This window comes from Sinocyclocheilus grahami, unplaced genomic scaffold (genome assembly GCF_001515645.1).
Source record: "Sinocyclocheilus grahami isolate Dianchi unplaced genomic scaffold, SAMN03320097.WGS_v1.1 scaffold110.1, whole genome shotgun sequence".
Classification (NCBI taxonomy): domain Eukaryota; kingdom Metazoa; phylum Chordata; class Actinopteri; order Cypriniformes; family Cyprinidae; genus Sinocyclocheilus; species Sinocyclocheilus grahami.
This window is the reverse complement of record NW_015505289.1, coordinates 2,770,065-2,793,005: the sequence shown is the minus strand read 5'-3', so window position 1 is coordinate 2,793,005 and position 22,941 is coordinate 2,770,065. Positions and strand designations below refer to the sequence as shown.

At 35.5% G+C, this 22,941-nt stretch overlaps 3 protein-coding genes across 3 annotated transcripts; 2 read left to right on the top strand and 1 right to left on the bottom strand.

Annotated features, from left to right (window-relative positions):
* The first annotated feature begins 4,309 nt into the window (after positions 1-4,309).
* Positions 4,310-6,492, top strand: LOC107589036 (neuropeptide Y receptor type 6-like). Its single transcript, XM_016277333.1, has one exon. It carries the CDS (start codon positions 4,423-4,425, stop codon positions 5,557-5,559), a length of 1,137 nt encoding a protein of 378 aa, XP_016132819.1. The 5' UTR covers positions 4,310-4,422; the 3' UTR covers positions 5,560-6,492.
* A 5,953-nt stretch (positions 6,493-12,445) lies between these two features.
* On the bottom strand, positions 12,446-18,231 carry LOC107588990 (E3 ubiquitin-protein ligase MARCH5-like). The gene is made up of 7 exons (XM_016277288.1): positions 18,110-18,231; positions 17,501-17,600; positions 17,220-17,422; positions 15,955-16,085; positions 15,051-15,234; positions 13,109-13,275; positions 12,446-13,022 (listed from the first exon to the last, which is right to left on the bottom strand). Exons 2-7 carry the CDS (start codon positions 17,527-17,529, stop codon positions 12,861-12,863), a joined length of 876 nt encoding a protein of 291 aa, XP_016132774.1. The 5' UTR covers positions 17,530-17,600; positions 18,110-18,231; the 3' UTR covers positions 12,446-12,860.
* A 449-nt stretch (positions 18,232-18,680) lies between these two features.
* LOC107589019 (alpha-centractin-like) lies at positions 18,681-22,005 on the top strand. The gene is made up of 4 exons (XM_016277313.1): positions 18,681-18,890; positions 19,773-19,837; positions 21,222-21,297; positions 21,868-22,005. Exons 1-4 carry the CDS (start codon positions 18,843-18,845, stop codon positions 22,003-22,005), a joined length of 327 nt encoding a protein of 108 aa, XP_016132799.1. The 5' UTR covers positions 18,681-18,842.
* Positions 22,006-22,941: the final 936 nt, after the last annotated feature.

Genomic DNA, 22,941 nt, shown 5'->3' with positions numbered 1-22,941 from the left:
TATAAAGCTGTCAATTACCCAAGTGACTCACAGCCGCTAATATGAGTCAAATAGCATTTTAATGTCTGCAAGCACAATAAGGTACCAATAAAAAGGTTGCCGAAAAACATTAATATTCCCCTGGAGAGGCAAGATTCTTCTCAGTAATACCTGATGCCTGACCCAAAGTGTTTGATAGCAGTAGTTGTTGTCAGCTTATTAGCTGCCTGACAAGAAACTTACAGCTACAGTGAGAATGACAGGATCCAAATCATGAGGAACAAGCTAATGAGCTACTAGAGCTTCTGTCAAAAGAGTCAAACTCTTCAAGGTTAATGAAAGAAGAAAGCACTTTGGCACAATTCACTCTTTTGTTTTTCGACCTAATCAGTTGGATCTGACCTTGTAGACTTAGTCAGCAGCTCACAAATAATGCTATGGACATGGTCCATAAAAATTTGTATGGACATTCTGCTACAAATGTCGTCTTTTGTGTTTGAGAAAGGAGAAAGAAAGTCCAGGTGGTTGGAAATGACAAGAAGGTGAATAAATAATGACGGAATCTTCATTTTAAGGGTGAACTGTTCCCTTAAAATGTGCTTTTTGACCTCAGCTTGATTTAAATGTCTGCTGGAAACACTGTAACTCATTTGCCTTCGTTTTTGTCTTTTTGATTTATTCATTTCCTCAGTTCTTTTTATCTCAAATGACAATGAGCATTTGATTTGCACAAGTAGCGAATCTCTATGTACGGTTATGAAAGCATGTCGCTCAGACTTGTCTGTGTGATATGAAAATTAGATGATTAATTTAGTTCTGCCTTATGTAATTTCACACACTCCCTTAAATTCTTGAGTCACTCTCTCCACACACACACAAACCTCTGATACTGCTGCCTCTGATATATGCCATTATATCTCAGCATGTCAGTGCTGTGGTAATACGAAACTTTATATCCTCTGAAGGACACATCTATCAGAGGTATCATATATCAGATATATTATGTTCTCACATCTGACCTCTATCTTAGAATGCTTTACTGCATTAGTGACTTCTTCTACACATTTTATTTTGGCATTTTTAATAAAGGTTTTTAATGGTTTAGCCAGTTTAAATAGTTATATAAATCTAGCAAGATAGAAAAATCATTCAAATTCTTTTTGCCAGTTATAATGTCACATTTGCATACATTTCATATCAATATATATGCATATTTAATATATAGTGAATTGTGTTGGTTTACTGATGTGAAACATTATTGGGAAGTGCCAATCTTGCATTAAAGAAGAGGTCCAAGCCATATTTAGCGACCAGAATAGATATTTGGGGGTGGATCCTTTAGACTAACCACAGAGAAACACCCTAGCAACCACCCAGAACACTTTAGCAACCGCATAACAATGCATTGGCAACCACTCAAAATGTTTAGCAGCCACATAGCAACACCCTAGCAACCTCGCAGAACACTCTGGCAACCAACCAAATCGTCTATCAGACATCTAGCAATACAATAGCAACCACTAAGAACACTCGAGTAAACACCTGGCAACCACCCAAAAAATCTAACAATGGCCTAGCAACCACCCAAAATGTCTAGCAGCAAACTAGCAACCACTCAGAACACTTCAGCTACTGCATAACAATGCCCTGGCAACCACTCATAACACCCACCCACATAACAACACCTTACCAACCACTTAGACCACTTTAGTTATCACATAACAATGCACTGGCAGCCACTCAAAACATTTAGCAGCCACATAGCAACACCTTAACAGCCACTTAGAACACATTAGTTACCAGATACAATGCTCTGGCAATCACCCAAGGTGCGTCTCAATCAGCTCCCTAGTTCAGTAGTCAGGGCACTGATCAGGCAGTCGGATTTTAAGGGCTGTCTCAATCGCAAAATCCTTCCAGTCCACTGGAATGTTCGCGCCCTGAAAAATCCCACAATGCACCGCAAAAACTAGTGAGCATTGATGCTCACTATGCTCCCTTACCAGAAATTAAGCCACATTTCTGAAGCGCTAAACATAAATCATATGAGCCATCAATAAATATAATGATACGCGATAAAAGATTTGAAAAGACAAACTTTTTTTTACTATATTTCAGCATAAACACACATCGCTAGACAGGTAGTGAACACATCTAATGTTTATAATTAATATTCGGCTGAAATGTTGTAAGGACATGTAACAGAACAATGTGTTTAAAGAAAATAAAAATAATATAAAAAAGAAATTGGTCCTGCCTGTGGTTGATTAATTCCAGCAATGACCTTCTACAATGTTGTCCATTGACGTTGTATGTAGTCATGTAGCCGGAAAATGAGTAATCACTGTCCCAATGTGCTGTGAGATAGGGTACTTACCAGTGACCGGATTCGTGTGCACGATATACTGATTCACGAAGTCTGGAGCTAGGGAGCTGATTGAGAAGCACCCCCAAAAAGTTTTGCACTGTCCTGGCAACCACTCAAAACCCTTTAGCTACCACCTAACAGTGCCCTGGCAACCACTCAAAACATCTAGCTGCTACATAGCAACACCTTGGCAACCACTTAACACTTTAATTCCACATAGCAATGAACTGGCAACCACTCGAAATGTCTAGCAGCCACATAGCAACACCCAAGGAACCACTCAGAATGCTCTGCACTGGCCTAGCAACCACTCAAAACCCTTTAGCTACCGCCTAACAGTGCCCTGGCAACCACTCAAAACATCTAGCTGCTACATAGCAACACCTTGGCAACCACTTAACACTTTAATTCCACATAGCAATGAACTGGCAACCACTCGAAATGTCTAGCAGCCACATAGCAACACCCAAGGAACCACTCAGAATGCTCTGCACTGGCCTAGCAACCACTCTAAACCCTTTAGCTACCGCAAATAGTCTTATCAGAGATCTAGCAATACAATAGCAACCACTCAGAACAAAACCATCCAAAACATCTAGCAATGGCCTAACAACCACTCAGAACATTTTAGCTACTGCACAACAATGCCCTGGCAACCACTCAGCACACCCTAGTCTTGTATTGCTAAGTTTTTTTTCATGGCAAAGTACCACTTATTTTTTATTTTTTTTTTTTTCCTTCAAATTTTTTAGTCAAAACCGGATGCACTCTTTTGCTGCATTAAAAAGCCCTTTTTCATTCTTATTTCATTCGCAAAAATGCAAATTGTAGAGGTCCTCTTTAAAAGATTATGTGTGATTAAATTATGCTCTTTATAGCTGTGAAGGATTGAAACTTTGGAGTAGATACTCTCAGTAAGGCATTCCCTGAATCAGCTTCCCACTCCATGTGAGATGAATGACGTAATAAGCTGGTGTGAAACTCCTGACAGTTGGTTTGGAGGAGAGAGAGGATATTAGCAGTGGCTTAATTACAACACTTACTCAATCCAGAAACTCAGAGTGGTCGGCGCAAGGAATAAATTATCCAAAGTGACTGCAGCGGGAGTCAAATATTTGATGCTTTTGCCAATCTGTATGCATTACAGGAGTCAAGTGAAGTCAAGTTAGATGCACTGCTTACTAAAGTATATAGGAAATAGTTAGGAGTTTAACAAATCTGTTTAAATTTCACTTAACAATTGCATTTGTTTTGTATGTTTTGAGTATGTTTCCATACTATACAAACATACAGTACTTAACAGGAATAATACCGTTCTTGGTAACACTATTGTAAAGTACAGTACCATTTATTAAAACGAAACTGTTTAACGGAACTGAACATTATTACATGATCATTTAGTTCTAGTATTTTATTGAATAAAATTCTCTATTCCCTTCAGACTGACTGAGGTTGACATGGTAAACCTGTCAAGTAAATACTGTGTAAAAATGTGCTAATACGTCAACATCTTTTAAATCTGTAGTTTGAGATATAATTATTTTTATTGCTTTTATCACATAAAAGCCATATTAGGGCAAAGAAAAGAGAACTCTGAGATAAAAGGGATAAAGAGAGAATTCTACTGAGAGAGACCTCCATCTGTCAGCTTAACAGACAGGATGACCTGTCAACATCCCGAGGGATTTTTTTGCAAAGAGTATTAGTTGAGTTCACGCCGTTATTAGAGCAGAATGAATCGTGTGTTTTGGTGGATACACGTTAGCTAATTCATTAAATGATTAGCTGAAAATACTTGAGAGATTTGCAGTGTTTTCTCCTTAAACAAGATGTTTATGGTCAGATTTCAAGTCCACAAACATCTGTTGGATTAAGGGGGCTTAATCTTTCCCAGAGCAAAGTTAACTTTTGTCCATTTTAATGCCAGCTAACAGTCTTTATGTGCTCCTTTTCCTCCAGGTCAACCAACTGGCTGTCTGCAAATAAATGGTAGGACCTAAACAATGAGTCATCTTTCATCTGCTGTTTAACAGTTTTGTGAACGCCTAGCTGCTCCTCAAATAACTTTGGGACTTATGGAGGCCTCTCCAAACTCGGACAACATCAGCAACACCTCAGCTGGGTTGGGCCAGAGAACATGGGCAGAGTCCAACGTCTGCCCTCCCTCTGTGAGTGGCACGACCCTTCTGATTGTGGCCTACAGCACCGTTATTGCGGTGGGATTGGTGGGCAACACTTGTCTGGTCTTCATCATATCCAGACAGAAGGAGATGAGGAATGTCACCAACATCCTCATTGCCAACCTCTCTTGCTCCGACATCCTCATGTGCGTGGTGTGCCTCCCCGTGACGGTCATCTACACGCTCATGGATCGCTGGATCCTGGGTGAGACGCTGTGCAAGGTCACGCCGTTCGTGCAGTGCATGTCCATCACGGTCTCCATCTTCTCGCTGGTCCTCATCGCATTGGAGAGACATCAACTCATTATCCACCCCACAGGCTGGATGCCCGTCGCAGGCCATTCCTACCTGGCCGTGGCGGTCACCTGGATGGTGGCCTGCTTCATTTCCCTACCCTTCCTGTCCTTTAACATCCTCACTAACACCCCGTTCCAGAACCTCAGCCTTCCGTTCAACCCATTCAGCGACCACGTGATTTGCATGGAGCTCTGGCCGTCCGAACGCAACCGTTTGGCATACACCACTTCACTTCTGCTTTTCCAATACTGCCTACCCCTGCTTCTCATTCTACTCTGCTACTTGCGCATATTCCAGCGTTTACGCCGTCGGAAAGACATGGTGGAGCAAGCCACCGAGGCCCGGCAGAGGAAGGCGCGGGGCGCTCAGCGCGTCAACGCCATGTTGGTCGTAATCGTGGTCGCTTTTGCTCTCTGCTGGCTGCCGCTCAACGTCTTCAACACCGTCTTTGACTGGTACCACCAGGTGCTTCCTTCTTGCCAGCACGACGTCATCTTCTCAGTCTGCCACCTCACGGCAATGGCGTCTACCTGCGTGAACCCGGTGGTGTATGGCTTCCTCAACACCAACTTCCAGAAGGAGCTGAAGGTGATGCTTCAACGCTGCCATTGCGGCTGGGGCGTTCCAGAGACCTACGAGAGCTTCCCACTTTCGACGGTGGCCACTGATGTCACTAAGGTGTCGTCCATGCAGCGGGGCTCTCTGATGAGAACGGAACAGTGTGCTCACTGCTAAAGAGACCGCAGGAACGGAGGGAAGAATGAGGGGAGGGGTTGAGGATGAGCTGGCACTGTTTCCATGGAGACGTGGAATCTCTATGTGGGTTTCTGCATCAGTTCATACCCAAGAGATCTAAAAACAACCTCAACTCACTGTTGCCGTGTTTTCCGGGGTCCAGGTCTGGAACATGGTGTGATTTTATTTTGTTTTATTAATTAATTTTTTTAATGACAGCTAGGGCAGTCAGGGCGTCATTCCTGTCTCCGTGTACGACTTGTATGGGATAAATATTCCATCAAGAATGTGATTATTCCTCTGATGACACTTTCAGGCTGTTATGTTAGGAAAGGAAGGACTGATTTATGAGGCTTGATTGTTTTAGCGTTCACTGTGCACCAGACATTTCACATCAAACAGCAAGTTGTTGTTATAATAAAAGTACTTTTCATGTACAATTCTTTCAGTTATTCATTAAAATCACTGTAGCAGGGAATCGGTGCCCTCACCAAAGTATTTCTTCTGTTCATGTCTGGTTGTGTTGTTGTTGTTTGTGTTGTTGTTTAATGAATTGTAGCTATTACTATTTATTGTGTTGCTTTGATGAGACATTTTAACTTTGAATCGTGCCTCTGTAATATTGGGAAACATATTGAGCATTGGTGTTAGCTTAACAACACATCCATCTTCTGCTACAATAGAGACATGACTGTGCCAATACCAGTTTGGTATTAAATATTTTCTTGATGATTGAAGTTCAGTTTCTAACAAAGGTGTTTGGTGTTGACGTTCTTGTTGCCTTATTAATGGTAGTTCTGAAAGCGCAAATAAATTTGGAAACATAACATCCATGTAATGCCAGTAACTGTTTTTCTTGTTCGTCTTCACTCTCTTGTTCAGTGCCGATGTTGGTAATTACGTTGCATGCTTTTCCGCTCATTACTGAAGAAGAAATAATTTGCATATACAGCAGATGTGCTTGTATTACTGATGCATGAGCCACTAAATGTAGGTAACATTCTTCCTGAGGCATCATCTTTTTGATGCCCATCAAGGTACTAGTCAGTTGATTCAGTGTGAGGCAATTTGCATCCTGCAATAGCAATTAACAGATACAAGAGTGAAGATGTTTTACAGCATCCCTGAGGTGATGGAAAACATGGGGAATATTAAAATTGTGGTTTTGTGCTTGTGCTTTGCATTCATGGTATGCATTTTATTACCTCATTATTAACCCATGATTTAAGTGTTGCTAGATCCATGCGCTGTTTGATCTATAGGTATGCTTTTATATAAAGGTCATAGCAATTATTAAAAGTCAGACGAAGAGCATGAAAATAAATATAAATTTTGACACATTGGGAGTTAATTGCTAATAACTATAATGTATGAGAATGTCTTACAAAATTGACTAACAATCGTCTTCCTCAGGGATAAACATTCACATCGGGACTTATTTTGTTTTATTGGAGACATTTAAAAGTTATTTGAATCCAGATTAATGTTTTTTTCTTTTCTTTTTTTAGCAATTGAGTAATTATTCTTAGTGTGTCTTACTAAATTCACATTATATTAATATATTATTTGTTAAGTAATACTGTAAAAAAACACTAAAAATGTTTAAAAACCTAAAATATTTCATGTGACTTAACACACAAAATAATTTTTTTAAACCCTCATGATCATAAACAACTGGGGAGAAAAACATTTAAATGTCATGGAAGTTCATTGGTAATTAATCTCAATGATGATTCTCATTATTTCAGTATAGTAAGTCTTGCAAAAAAACACAAACATTTTTAAATACCTAAACTACATTTTTTATATTATTATATAAATGAACGTTTTCTTTAAGCAAACAATTTTGTTTTATTTTTTTTAAATATTATAAAAAAAAAATTAGATTTTATTTTTATTTTTTATATCTTGAAAGATTGTGTCATGCAAAATCATTTTTAAAAACCATTATAATCATAAACAACTGGAAAAAATATATAAAGGTCATGGAAGTTCATTGGTCAAAAGGACATCTTGCATTTTGTCACAGAGAGCGGTTTCATTACGCCAGATCATGCCGCTCTTCAGTGTGCTGTCCGTGACATGACATCCCAGGTGCTGAAATCACATCCATTCTTCCGTGAACGGAGTCCAGGTCAAGGAGTTCTGTTTAGAGGTGTTGCTACTCTCAGGTCGCTTGATTTGTTGTCTCACGTGTCCCATTTCTTTTCACTGCTGCCACGGTTTTCTTATTAGAGGAGTTGAAACGTGTGGCACACAGATAAAAGCTCTTTACCTAACCTTGTTTTCTCATTCTTGATAAGATGCACTTATTTTAAATTGCCATTGATTTCCAGCACATCTCCAACAATATCTGAAAGTAAAGTGTTTGAAGACAATCCTCCATTGGTTCGGTACATTTATGTGTAGGCCAAAGCCTCAGGGGACGCACCAGCAAAGGAGAGCATTGAGATTATAGAAAACGGATAATCATCGTTTGTCCAGAGGGATTGCCTTGGGTTATCTGCGCTGCTCTAATCGAAAATGAGGCCCTCTTGCATTATATTTATTCAAACGTCATCTAAAGATGCCTTGGTGGCTTTGATGTGTACAGCTTGATATGACAGAATCTCCCCTATAGTCTTTCTGCAATCAGATTTACTTGCAAATGAAGCACATTTTGAGAGTCTTTGATGTTTGAGGCCATTACCTTAGCTATTCAGCAGATTTTCATGTGGTTTATTGATGAAATATTGACCATGCCATTTTTAACATGGAAATTAGCATGGAAAATGTATCTTTTTGTTGATCTTTTGATAGCATGTATTTTATTTTTGTATCTCATTTTCTTTAATGCATTGATTGTATAATTGTATGTTTTATTTAATCTTATTCTTGTGAAGCACTTTGAGATGCTACTTTTTAAAGGCACAATAGAAAATAGTTTATTATATTATATTATTGTAATTATATTATTATTATTTTATCATATTATCAGTTAAGAAACATATTATTTTATCATATTATCAGTTAAGAAACATTAAACCATCCATTTAGACTCTTAACAGGCAAAAGGAATTTATTAAAGGAACACTCCACTATTTTTGAAAATAGGCTCATTTTCCGACTCCCCTAGAGTTAAACAGTCGAGTTTTACCGTTTTCGAATCCATTCAGCCGATCTCCGGGTCTGGCGGTAGCACTTTTAGCTGTAGCTTAGCATAGATCATGCAATCTGATTAGACCGTTAGCATCTCGCTGGCGCTGCGTAATATCATTGCTCCTGCTGTTCCTTGATTATTACGGAGTATAGTTCCTAGCCATATCGTAACTTTTCATTTTCCGTCAGTCTTAGTACACGATGTAACTACAGAAGAGTCAAGTTTTAAATAGGAAAAATATAGAAACTCTTAGGTCATTTTTGAGCGAGATGCTAACGGTCTAATCAGATTCAATGATCTATGCTAAGCTAAGCTAAAAGTGCTACCACCAGACCCGGAGATCGGCTGAATGGATTCGAAAACGGTAAAACTCAACTGTTTAACTCTGCTGTTGTGTAAATTACTCTTTTATTATAATTCATAAAGTTTAAGAGTCTGACCTTGACCAGTGCCTCGTTCTGAAATACCGATATACTCTTTTATGGAAATACTTAATTAGGGAATGTTTATGATTTAAGAGTTACAGATTACAAAAAGTGCCACAGAACAAATATGACCCATTTATGAGTTATAATAAAAGTTATAATAAGCCATTGGTTAGATAACACGCTTTTTTTCTCAGGTTCTGCTGTTTATATGTTTCCACTATACAATTTTCTGTACTACAAAGTGTATGTATAGTAACATATCTATGATTGTATTTGTTTTTTACTTAAAGGGGTCATATGATGTTGCTAAAAAGAAAATTATTTGGTGTGTTTGGTGTAATGAAATGTGTTTATGCGGTTTAAGGTTCAAAAAACACATTATCCAGGCATGACAAAGCAGATATTGTCCTCTTTTGGAAGACCAAACAAAGTAGTTTCGCTTTCATAACGAAACACACAGCGTCTTCACGACATGGCGGCAGCAACAATACTACAGCGAGAATAAAAGTTATTTCGCCTTTCATTTGCGTGAACATTTGGGCGGCGTTATGCAAATCTTCCCACATCGTGACGTAGACATGTGGGGGGCGTGTTAGAACGAGCCGTTTTAGGTAGGCGTGGTTAACTCTGAACTTTTATAAAGAATATCTCTTTGGATTTGAGACTTTAGTCTTTGCAACTTTACAGATCTTCTTTATGCACCAAGAGCTTGTAACACTCCAAAGAGAAAGGAAAAATTGAAATCGCATCATATGACCCCTTTAAGATGTAAATCTAAAGTCACAGCCTAATTATATATTTCACAGAAATTGCCTTTTATCTTTTTTTACATAGCAGCTGGATATTGCAGCATTATTTTATTGCCATTCTTACAAATGGACTGTCTCTTTTTATGTTCCTTAGCTCATTACTTTTCGTTGCGCAAACTACATTTCTTTTCATCTGGAGCATCAAGACAGACCACTAAAAAAAAGGGGGTTGCTTTAAGGGTGTGACATGAATCATTGTATGTCATTTATATGTAAATGCATATGATTCAACCATCCAAATCCTTTGATTTCATATTTGGTCAAAATGCTTTAAAATCAAGGCATTTATTTACACCTTTCTGTACAAATGAAAACTTTTGTTTGTGCGTAGTATTACATCGGATGTTTATATCCCGTAAGTGACAGATGAATTGTGGGATTTTCTGCGTCACAAACGTTGTACATTTGGCAGCTGCAACAAAGCCTGTCTCCCGTGGTTATATTTGCCAGAGATCTTTAAAAATGGGAGACAACAATCCCAGAGGACTGTTTTAGATGGTTTGTGAGTTAAGTTGAGCACTATTCCAGTTCTACAGCTTTGAGCAGGGGTGTATTTTTAAACCCAAATGAAGTCATCTTGGGTGAGCCGATTGCGCTCCCTCTGCTGTCTTTTCTCCCAGCCAGCCGTTAACCATCTGCAAACTTTTGCATTATTCATAGTTTTTTCCCCCTCTCGTTCTCGAAATAAAGAAATAAGAGATCAGAAGCGGGCCAGATTATTCCTCAGCATTGTCTTTGGCATTCCTTCAAAGGGCCTGCCGGAGAGCACAGAGGGTGTGATGCCACTCGCTGACAGCCAGTGTTGCCAACTAATGTTTAGGGGAAGTTGCTAAAGGAAGATTGATTTGTTGCTAAAAGTTGCTAAATGACGCGACGTCATTCCGTAATCACGATGCAAAATTGTGTCACTGCATCAAATCTCAGCAACAATTTGTTTTTTAAATATGTTAGTTTAGATGTGTTTATAAAATAATATTAATGCATAATATAATATTAAAATATAAATAACTCATTTTAAATACAACATTGAATTATTTAACACTTTCACATTTTTTAACAATTACAATTTAAGTTTATTTTTATTAGCTAGTAAACTAGTAAAACTACTCATTCTGAACAATTATAGATTTAAGCAGTGTATTAGTAGTTTGTAAGCTACACTCTAAGAAAAGTCTGTAAAAATAGGGCAAAATCTATTAATATGAAGGAATTTTCCATAATTATTATTCACATGTTTTTTTACCTACATTTTAAATTACGCATTGTATTTTGTGTTTTCGGGTTATGGATAATGTCCTGGAAAATTACTACATTTTTCATTTTTCTAGATATTTTTCTTGATCAACAATCTCAAGTACGAGCTACTAACAAGGTGTATCAAAAATGAGCAATTATTCAATTATTATTATTATTCAATTAAACAATTGCTAATAGCAGCCAACTTAATTCATGTGAATTGTGTACTGCTAGGCACCTTTGGTTTCCTCTTTTTGTGTAATTTAGATGGAAAATGTGTGCCTTTTTTATCGTTTGAGTCACTTTTCAAAATTTGCTAAATGTTGCCAAATAAATTTGTAAAAATATCTAAATTTGTTGCTAGGTGCTTTTGGAAGAAAAAGTTGCTAGGGTAGTCTGAAAAGTTGCTAAATCTAGCAACAAAATTGCTAAGTTGGCAACACTGCTGACAACAGGTGATGAAGGGCTCTGCCAAACCCACTGGAGGGGAGCGAGACAATTCTGCCCGTCACCTAACTAGATATTTAACACTTCTATTTAATTACTCGTTACTTAAAGGTATAGTTCACCCAAAAATTTAAATTCGCTGAAGGCCATCAAAGATGTAGATGAGTTTGTTTCTTCATCGGAACAGATTTGGAGAAATGTAGCATTCCATCACTCGCTCACCAATGGATCCTTCGCAGTGAATGGGTGCCGTCACAATGAGAGTCCAAACTGCTGATAACAACATCACAATAATCCACAAGTAATCCACATGATGCCAGTCAGACAATTACCATCTTCTGAAGCAAAAAGTTGTGTTTGTACGAAACACAAATACCAGTCTTTAATCCATATTAACACTTCCTCCAGTGAAAAAGTCCATCTCTTGTTGTCCTCTCACATCAAAATTCTACATGTTTTTTAGAACTGTTTTCAATTGTAAACAGTGCTTTATCTGTGCATATTTCTCTCCTGATTCAGACGAGATGACGTTTTCACTGGAGAAAAAGTTGTGAAAAATACTGTAGCCAGAAGCAAAGATTTGAAGTTAAAAACGCATTGATGGTTTAATTTCAAGCACACAGCTTTTCACTTCACAAGACTCACCCCAAAATCAAAAGATAAAAATAAGTATTACACATAAAGAAAATAATCACATTTTAGGACTATTAAGATTGGTTGCATTGTTAAATTATTTTCTAAAATCTCATGATGGTGACAAATTAGGCTAGATTTTTTTTTCTATTTGATTTAATTACATCTTAAAAGCATTAAAGTCAACGTTTTTGGGTTTATCATCCTTTATTTGTCATTACATAGCCATTGCTTATTATCTTCAATCAGAATCAATTAACTCATTCTCAAAATGCTTACATGATTCTGCTGGTACCTTTGCAGCCTAAATGACAATGTCTTCATCAGAGACATCAGTGCACAGTGCAGTTACCAGCTTTGCATTTGTCGCCATCTACTGGTGTATTTAGCTATTACAGGCACTTTAACACCCCATCAAACGTTTCTCACAGATAAAAGAATTTCAGTCATCCTTGCATTTTAGTAACACATAGCATACATGTGTTTGTGCTGATTTAGAGCCATGTCAAGCTGAGAAATTATGTCTTTATACATCCGTAAATATGTCTCTCTTTATTCTGAGAATCCTATACTACAGTGCATTTGTTGATTTCCTCAAGTGCATTATCTTCATTCATTGCCACTGTTTTCGTTGTCATCCTCAAAAGTGGCATCTGCTCGTCCCTCGGGCTCTGGGTAATTCAGGATGTGTCTGTTGGCCTGGATGAGGTACTGCTGCTGTTTGAAATATACTTTAAGCACTCCCTTGATCACCACGAATGCAATGCCACCCTAGAAGAGGAAAAGTGGGTTAGGATTCACACTTCCTAATGAAATTCCAGGTTGTATAGTAGACACTCGCCGCTCTCGACTCTCACCAGGATGGTGCGCTGCAGGTTTGACGTGACCCTGCGGAATAGGAGGCGTCCCACAAGGTTGGCGATGGAGGGGAAGATGAGGGCGCCGCAAAGGGTGCGAGACACAGAGAGATGGTCTCCTCCGTAACTGCCCTCCACTGGGATGCGGGGTATAGGATGGCCCATACCTGCACAAACAAATTATATTTTTTTGCTTAAAAAAATTATGCGATTTAATATTATTATTATTATTATTATTATTATTAGCATAAGATTACGGTATGATTATGATAAAGAATCATAAATACTAAGACGGTTTAAAGGAACGGTTTATCCAAAAAATGAGCTATCCACCACCACATATTTATACACATCAAATGGAATGACAGGGTGAATAAATAATGTCAGAATTTACATTTTTGGAAGAAACAGCATTAATATTTTGCATTAGTTCAGTTTTCATTTTAAATTTAAGCTTTAATTCATGTGCTATTGTCACTTTTTTAACAGTTATATTTAGCTTTATGTTCATTTCAGTTTTAAACATTTTAGTACTTCAAAGAATTAACTTAACAATATTAATATTGTATTATCAGTTTTAATCGTAATTTTAGTCATTTGTATGTGCTTTTTAATTTTTTACATTTATATTTAGCTTTATTTTTAGTATTTCAACAAATTAGCTTCTGTTTTCAATTTTTCAGTTTTCATTGTAATTTTAGTTGAAGTTTTAGTCATTTTGTTATGTGCTTTTGTCATTTCCATTAGTTTTTGTTTTATTAAAAAACAATTATATTTAGCTTAATTTATTTGCATTTCATTTTTAGTAATTTTAATACTTCAATGAATTTGCCTTTATTCTAATTTTTAATTTTAGTCATTTTGTTATGTGCTTTTGTCATTCTTATTAGTTTTATTAACTTTTTATTTAGCTTTCATTTTTAGTTTTAGGATAATTTATATACTATTACAGTATAATAAACATTTGAATATTTATTAGTTTTAGTGATTGTTGTGTGCTTTTTTCATTTTTATTAGCTTCTATTTATTAGTTTTTGTTTTTTATTTTAATTTTAGTTTAAGTTGTATCCATTTTTTATTATGCATTTGTTATTATTAGTTTTTGTGTTTTAAAAAAAATTATATTTAGCTTTATTTTTATTTCAGTTTAAGTAATTTTAGTACTTTAACTTATTTCAGTAAGTTGGCAAGGCAATATTTAAAAATTTGTAATAATTAAAATGTTTAATAGTTACGTTTTTTTATTTGAAGTTTTATTAAAAAGTTTTATTTTATTAAAAATGATTTTTTTATTAATGAAAATGGAAAACACACAAAATAATGATCTTTTAAAAAGCATCATATGATTTTTAGTAATTTTAATACTTCAATGAATTTGCCTTTATTCTAATTTTTAATTTTAGTCATTTTGTTATGTGCTTATGTCATTCTTACTAGTTTTATTAACTTTTTATTTAGCTTTCATTTTTAGTTTTAGGATAATTTATATACTATTACAGTATAATAAACATTTGAATATTTATTAGTTTTAGTGATTGTTGTGTGCTTTTTTCATTTTTATTAGCTTCTATTTATTAGTTTTTGTTTTTTATTTTAATTTTAGTTTAAGTTGTATCCATTTTTTATTATGCATTTGTTATTATTAGTTTTTGTGTTTTAAAAAAATATATATTTAGCTTTATTTTTATTTCAGTTTAAGTAATTTTAGTACTTTAACTTATTTCAGTAAGTTGGCAAGGCAATATTTAAAAATTTGTAATAATTAAAATGTTTAATAGTTAAGTTTTTTAAGTTTAGTTTTATTAAAAAGTTTTATTTTATTAAAAATGATTTTTTTATTAATGAAAATGGAAAACAAAAATGTTTTAATAGTTTTAGATTTAGTTAACAAAAACAACACTGGGATGAACTATTGCTAAGTTTAACCCTGTTTTCCACATACCAGGTACAAGCCCGCTGAAGATCTGAAGCTTAGAAGAGTGTCGTTGCCAAAGCCGCACAACATAATCCTCCCAGCGAATCATCTTCCCCAGTACCAGCATGACGGGGATGGTGGGCAAACCCATGAGCAGGAAGAGAGGATCCGCATGCTCCATCACATCCAGACCCTTCTTATGGCCCACCACCTGAAAACAGAGTAGAAAACGTGTTCAAAAGAGCCCTGGAGAGCTGAGCTTCACTCATCTTGTCTTTAACACACCTGCATAACTGTGACAATGTCTAATGTTACAAAAGAGTTTTATTTTAAATAAATGCTGTTCATTTGAAGTCTCTATATATCAAAGTATCCTGAAAACAGTTATCACGATTTCCACAAAAATATGAACTGTTTTTTAACACTGATAATAATATGTAAAAATGTTTGAGCAATAAATCAGCATATTAGTATGATTTTGAAAGGATCACGTGACACTGAAATGCAGCCTTGGAGAGAATAAGAGACTTATTTATGTCAGAAGCATTAAAAAAATCTTACCAACCCCAAACTTTTTTAACAGTAGCGTGAAACTATATACAGTATGTGTATATATACTGTGTACATCATCAAATTTGTCATATTATCAGCATTATGTTTTTTAGAAATACTGCCATTTGTTTGCACAAACAGAAATAAACAAGAGAAGAGTGTCGTTGCCAAAGCCGCACAACATAATCCTCCCAGCGAATCATCTTCCCCAGTACCAGCATGACGGGGATGGTGGGCAAACCCATGAGCAGGAAGAGAGGATCCGCATGCTCCATCACATCCAGACCCTTCTTATGGCCCACCACCTGAAAACAGAGTAGAAAACGTGTTCAAAAGAGCCCTGGAGAGCTGAGCTTCACTCATCTTGTCTTTAACACACCTGCATAACTGTGACAGCACCGTAAGTAACGGCCGACCAATAGACGGTCCCCACCACGACTCCAGCTGCGGTGAACGGACTGGCCCTGGACAGAGCTCTGTCGACCTGCTGAAGGAAGTACACCAGAGGCCCTGGAGGAGAGACAAAATGACACACTTAACACTCCCCTACTAAATCAACAAAATAACAGCCAAACAGAACGTCAGAATATTTGGCATTAGTAAGGCCCCGCAGAATCTGGGCACCTTTGTCACATCTTCTGAGCTAATTTGTCAAAAACATGATCATTTTAAATGGTAACGTTTAGCTTCAAAACACGAGCAAAATCATGTTATAAAACAGTGTTTATTATTATTTATACACTATTATAGTATTATATAATAGTTTTGAATTAGCTTTTAGAATTCTGATATTTTAGTTTAGATTTTAGTAATTTTGTTATGTGCTTTTGTCATTTTTATACATTTTTGGTTTCTTTATATTTTTATTCAGAAGTGCATATACATTTTTTTTAAGTATATTTCTTTATTTTTATATTATTATTACTTACTAGGATTTAAGTTTTTAGCATTTATTTATTTTGTTTTTTTATATTTTTATTAAGCTTCAAGTTATTTCGATTTTAGTTTGACTCATTTTAGTACTTTAACTTGCACTTATTTCATTTCAGTTACCTGCAAGTGCAACATTTCAATTTTTTTCGGGGTTTTTAAGCATTTCTATTCGTTTTTGCTTTTTAATTTTACCATTTAGTTTTGATTGATTTTTATTTCAGTTTTAGTTTGAATCATTTTAGTACTTCAATTAAATTTAGCTACTTGCCAAAGCAACATTTTTCATTTTCATTTAATTTTCTAAAATCTTTTTTTATTCGTTTTTGGACTTTTCTTATATTTGTATTTAGCTTGAATTTATGTTAAGTAATTTTAGCACTTTTAGTCATTTTAAACGTACACTTTTTTTTATTCCCGTTAGTTGCCAAGATTTGATCTAAGTTTTGTATTTTAATTTATTTCAACTTTATTTCAGTCAATATAAATGATCTGTAATAGTTTTAGCTTTAGTTACAATAACGACACTGCTGCAAAAACAGAGCTGAAAGGACTGCACTCTTATCAGGAGCAAATTATCCAAAATATGTAATAAACAGGCACTGATTTGGTGCATTAAAAAAAAGTGAGAATCCATGACAAGATACACAACAAAAGTGGAAAAAGGTATTAGTACGTTTCCCTTCAAAAAAAAGGTGACGTGCAAATACTCACCTATTTTGGGGAAAACGATCTGGTATTCTGTGCTACATTGCGGGCAGCTGACGGCTCCTCCGCTGTTTCCCTTCTGTTTTTCGTCCAGCCAGCGCTGTAAGCAAGACTGATGGATCCACTTGGTGCAGCCCTTACACCGGCACGGGCTGACCCATTCTGCAGCTCGATCCTCCTTCTCCGTGGCAAAACACACCCAGCAGTGCCTGTCGGTGAACAACAGATCACATGAGAACTTAACTAAGAGTACTACTAACTAGTACTGTGATTCACCGCTAACTCACTTCTCTGGAGGTTCATCTACACTGGCCATCTTATGTCAGGCTCGATCCACGGTCTCCAGCTCAACCATGAGTGAGCCAGAGCAGGCTCAATGTGCAACACCTATTAATACAGACCATTAACACATGAATGCAATACTTAAATACAAAACTCATATTCATTCAATAACACTTCCGCTGTAAGTAACATAAATAAATATGCATAATATGTTTGGTCTTATATTATGGTGATCAGCACCATTATATTACAAGGATTTCAAAACAAATCACTAAAAATTGTTTGTATCACTACAGTATAAGATGATACATAACATAATTATATATTTATTCTTCTAACGTCTGTCTTTGTATTAAAGATGCACAATGAATGTTAATATTATAATAATAGTTAATCAGGCTCAAGTTACGTATGGATGTCATGTAAGAGAACATTTCTAACTTAACAAATTGAAATTATGTATAGATTTGACACTATTTTCAGTCGGAATGACTCGCACTAAACTACCTAAACAACCCCAAACCTCATTATTATTTACGTTTGAACAGATATAAACATACCGAAACTTGTCATTCAGGCAACATTGTTACCCGAACTCAAATGTAGATCCTCACCTGAAGATGTTTAGCAGATGTAGACGTTTCTGATACGCGTTTAGTTTAGGTCTCCGGCTGATTTGACACTTTCAATTTTGTCGGAGGACAGAACAACAACCTTACGAAGAGCAACTTCCGGATAAGCCACTTCCGTATGTCAAAATAAATGTCCCTAACTTGCTCAAATGTCCAAGAATGCTTCGTTTGATGTATTTATTTATTGTCTTAATGTCTTGTTATAAGAGCATACATGCATGAAACTAAAAAGTAAAAGTGTATTTGATAATTGTTAATGATTTTTGATCTTAAGATTTTGAAATATAAAAAAAAATAAAGCATCCACTCTGCTGCTACAGTCGTGTCCTCTCCATAATTTAGCTTCTAATCAAAAACAATTTATTAAAGACATATATGTCCAATTATATTTTAACATAACATATAAATAAATAGAGAAAATTACACACCTTCAAAAAAGTTTAAAAAAACAAATAAACAATTGTTTTTAAGTTGTCAAAATGCGCCTGCGAACCAAACGTGTTCGTATTGGCTAAATGAGCTGTCACTCATCTCCTGGTTACGCGGGTTTGATTGGCTCCCTCCATAGTGCGGTTCGGTTGACGCATCACCGCTCAGCCTGTGGTTATACTGCAAAGCAGCGACGGTTATTTTTTATTCACATGAACAGAAAATCATAAACGCAGCTTCTTGCGAAAACGTTGACCGAAAAACGCACTCAAGCAGCAGGCCGAACATGGAGTCGTATGATATTATAGCAAACCAGCCGGTCGTGATTGATAATGTGAGTATGATGTCAGCAGCCCTCCACACCCAGTCTGTGCTAAAAGGCTAAAGCTAATGCTATTGTGCCAAAGTCTGCGCTAGCCGGCTAATGCTAAATAAGATGTGTTTAGGATTGCATTTACTTAAATAGTAATGTGCACAGTTTCACGTCCGATTGACTTCATTATGTAAAGCACGACAACAGGACATCTGTCTTAATTGCGATATCTTCAAGCATTAGCTGCTCAGTTTGATGCATTGGCATAAAGCTAATTTGGCATTCATTTCAGTGGTGCTTTGAATTTATCACTCAAACTTTAAAGAAATGATTCCACGTTGTTCATATTAATGAAATACTGCAAGATGCATGGATGTCAGACAGCATCTGTCAGATACAAGATACAAAATGATTATTGTTGCTAAGATGTCTGGATGTGACCCCCGCCTTATATATACAGCCACATTTATTAGTATGAAATAATTAGTTAGAAATTAATTGAAAAAAAAAGCCAAAATGGGGAAGCTAGTGATGGAGAACTAGTAAACCTGAACCGGTAATCTGAATGAAGGTGGAAGATCTCAAAGCTTGAATGTGTCACTTTGATAGGTTACTAAAATTATGAAAACTTAGTAAATGTCAGTGATGTTTAGTGAAACATTATGGTGTTTTCTCACAGTGGGACTCTTCTGGAGGCTGTAGCTGGTTGGTTTCTTTTAGCTCCCTCCAGCTCTGTCTCATGACTCAAGAACAAACAAGGAGGGATCAGATCAATAGATTATTCATTTTACAACACATTCACAGTTTGAGCTTTTATAGTTCAAGTTTACTTTGAACTACCTCGCTGCAAAATTGCGTGATGTGTATTGTGATTTCTAACTTGTCTTACAATTTCTAATACAGGGGTCTGGAGTTATTAAGGCTGGCTTTGCTGGAGATCAGATCCCTAAATACTGTTTCCCAAATTAGTAAGTAACCATTTAATTGATATTACTGCATTAGGATAACTTTCAAAAGTTTGGGGTCAGTAAGAATTTATTTATTTATTACTAACTATATTCAGCAAGGGTGCATTAAAAGTGATCGAAGTGGCAGTAAACATATGTCTAATGTTACAAAAGAGTTTTATTTTAAATAAATGCTGTTCATTTGAAGTCTCTATATATCAAAGAATCCTGAAAACAGTTATCACGATTTCCACAAAAATATGAACTGTTTTTTAACACTGATAATAATATGTAAAAATGTTTGAGCAATAAATCAGCATATTAGTATGATTTTGAAAGGATCACGTGACACTGAAATGCAGCCTTGGAGAGAATAAGAGACTTATTTATGTCAGAAGCATTAAAAAAATCTTACCAACCCCAAACTTTTTTAACAGTAGCGTGAAACTATATACAGTATGTGTATATATACTGTGTACATCATCAAATTTGTCATATTATCAGCATTATGTTTTTTAGAAATACTGCCATTTGTTTGCACGGTTTCTTTTAGCTCCCTCCAGCTCTGTCTCATGACTCAAGAACAAACAAGGAGGGATCAGATCAATAGATTATTCATTTTACAACACATTCACAGTTTGAGCTTTTATAGTTCAAGTTTACTTTGAACTACCTCGCTGCAAAATTGCGTGATGTGTATTGTGATTTCTAACTTGTCTTACAATTTCTAATACAGGGGTCTGGAGTTATTAAGGCTGGCTTTGCTGGAGATCAGATCCCTAAATACTGTTTCCCAAATTAGTAAGTAACCATTTAATTGATATTACTGCATTAGGATAACTTTCAAAAGTTTGGGGTCAGTAAGAATTTATTTATTTATTACTAACTATATTCAGCAAGGGTGCATTAAAAGTGATCGAAGTGGCAGTAAACATATGTCTAATGTTACAAAAGAGTTTTATTTTAAATAAATGCTGTTCATTTGAAGTCTCTATATATCAAAGAATCCTGAAAACAGTTATCACGATTTCCACAAAAATATGAACTGTTTTTTAACACTGATAATAATATGTAAAAATGTTTGAGCAATAAATCAGCATATTAGTATGATTTTGAAAGGATCACGTGACACTGAAATGCAGCCTTGGAGAGAATAAGAGACTTATTTATGTCAGAAACATTAAAAAAATCTTACCAACCCCAAACTTTTTTAACAGTAGCGTATACAGTAATACAGTATGTGTATATATACTGTGTACATCATCAAATTTGTCATATTATCAGCATTATGTTTTTTAGAAATTTGTTTGCTTGTTTGCACAAACAGAAATAAACAAGAAAACATTTTAGTAATGCACTGTAGTGTGAATGTGATGTGGTATTAACTGGTAAGCTTTATTTCTAGTGTGGGGCGACCCAAGCATGTTCGGGTGATGGCTGGTGCCCTTGAGGGCGATCTCTTCATTGGACCCAAAGCTGAGGTAAACCTTTTTATTTTAATTGAAGATTATATTTAAAGACAATATGACATTCACAACACAGTCAACTTGCCACAATATTCAGCCAGAAATAATATTGGCAGGGACTTGACTTAACCCGTGATGTGACTGGTCATTAATATTTTATGTATGTTATCAGAAAAGAAAAGTTATTATAACTTGGACAAATAGTTTTGACTTCACACTGCCTTGTGTTATTCTAATGTCATAACATCATATGTTCTAATCTATTCAATTCAATTCAAGTTTATTTGTATAGCGCTTTTCACGATGCAAATAATTGCAAAGCAGCTTTACAGAAAATTAAAGTTTTTACATTATATTTAGTAATAGCTTATCTCAAGTCGATGTCCATATGGCAGAAATCGAACAGTTAGTTAATGTCATGTAATCAAACAGACGGTGAACACTATTAACAGCAATGATTATATGTTGCGATCAAACTTCTAGCAAGATTTGGTAGTTTTTTATTGTTGTCTGAGGGGTTGGCATCATCTCTTCTCAGGTGTTCGGTCATCTCTAGTGCATTCTTTATTTCTGTGGTATATGCAGGAGCACAGGGGGCTGCTGTCTGTCCGCTATCCTATGGAACACGGTATTGTGAAGGACTGGAATGACATGGAGCGCATCTGGCAGTACGTGTATTCGAAGGAACAGCTGCAGACCTTCTCGGAGGAGGTACGGATTTAAATTTTATAAAATAGTAATAGTATATAATATATGTACAAATATATTTATATATTAATTATTTATTTTGAATTAGGATTTATTTTTATTTTATTACGCTATGCCTACGTCCGACGTCATCTGCTGGAACGCCACTCTCATGAACGCGCGTACGACAGATAGCGGAAGCTTGAGATTACGGTATATAAAGATTTAAATATGGATATTTTTCATACACAAATGGATCGATTCACTTCAGAAAGGCCATTTTTAACCCTTCGGAGCCGTGTGGAGCACTTTTATGATGGATGGATGCACTTTATTTTGCTTCAAAAGCTCGACCACCATTCACTGCCATTATAAAGCTTGGAAGAGCCAGGGCATTTTTAAAAGGATTAGTTCACTCCAGAATGAAAATTTCTTGATCATTTGCTCACCCCCATGTCATCCAAGATGTTCATGTCTTTCTTTCTTCAGTCGAAAAGAAATTAAGGTTTTTGAGGAAAACAGTGTTTATTATTATTTATACACTATTATAGTATTATATAATAGTTTTGAATTAGCTTTTAGAATTCTGATATTTTAGTTTAGATTTTAGTAATTTTGTTATGTGCTTTTGTCATTTTTATACATTTTTGGTTTCTTTATATTTTTATTCAGAAGTGCATATACATTTTTTTTAAGTATATTTCTTTATTTTTATATTATTATTACTTACTAGGATTTAAGTTTTTAGCATTTATTTATTTTGTTTTTTTATATTTTTATTAAGCTTCAAGTTATTTCGATTTTAGTTTGACTCATTTTAGTACTTTAACTTGCACTTATTTCATTTCAGTTACCTGCAAGTGCAACATTTCAATTTTTTTCGGGGTTTTTAAGCATTTCTATTCGTTTTTGCTTTTTAATTTTACCATTTAGTTTTGATTGATTTTTATTTCAGTTTTAGTTTGAATCATT

Bases quoted from the DNA above. Each gene is read 5' to 3' on its own strand.
- LOC107589036 (XM_016277333.1), top strand. From the start codon at position 4,423: ATGGAGGCCTCTCCAAACTCGGACAACATCAGCAACACCTCAGCTGGG.
- LOC107588990 (XM_016277288.1), bottom strand. From the start codon at position 17,529: ATGGCCAGTGTAGATGAACCTCCAGAGAA. The intron at 16,086-17,219 runs GTGAGTATTTGC...TCTCTCCTCCAG, and splicing joins GATCGTTTTCCCCAAAATAG to GGCCTCTGGTGTACTTCCTT. The intron at 15,235-15,954 runs GTGTGTTAAAGA...CTCTGTTTTCAG, and splicing joins GTGCTGTCACAGTTATGCAG to GTGGTGGGCCATAAGAAGGG.
- LOC107589019 (XM_016277313.1), top strand. From the start codon at position 18,843: ATGGAGTCGTATGATATTATAGCAAACCAGCCGGTCGTGATTGATAAT. The intron at 19,838-21,221 runs GTAAGTAACCAT...CTTTATTTCTAG, and splicing joins AAATACTGTTTCCCAAATTA to TGTGGGGCGACCCAAGCATG. The intron at 21,298-21,867 runs GTAAACCTTTTT...TGGTATATGCAG, and splicing joins TCATTGGACCCAAAGCTGAG to GAGCACAGGGGGCTGCTGTC.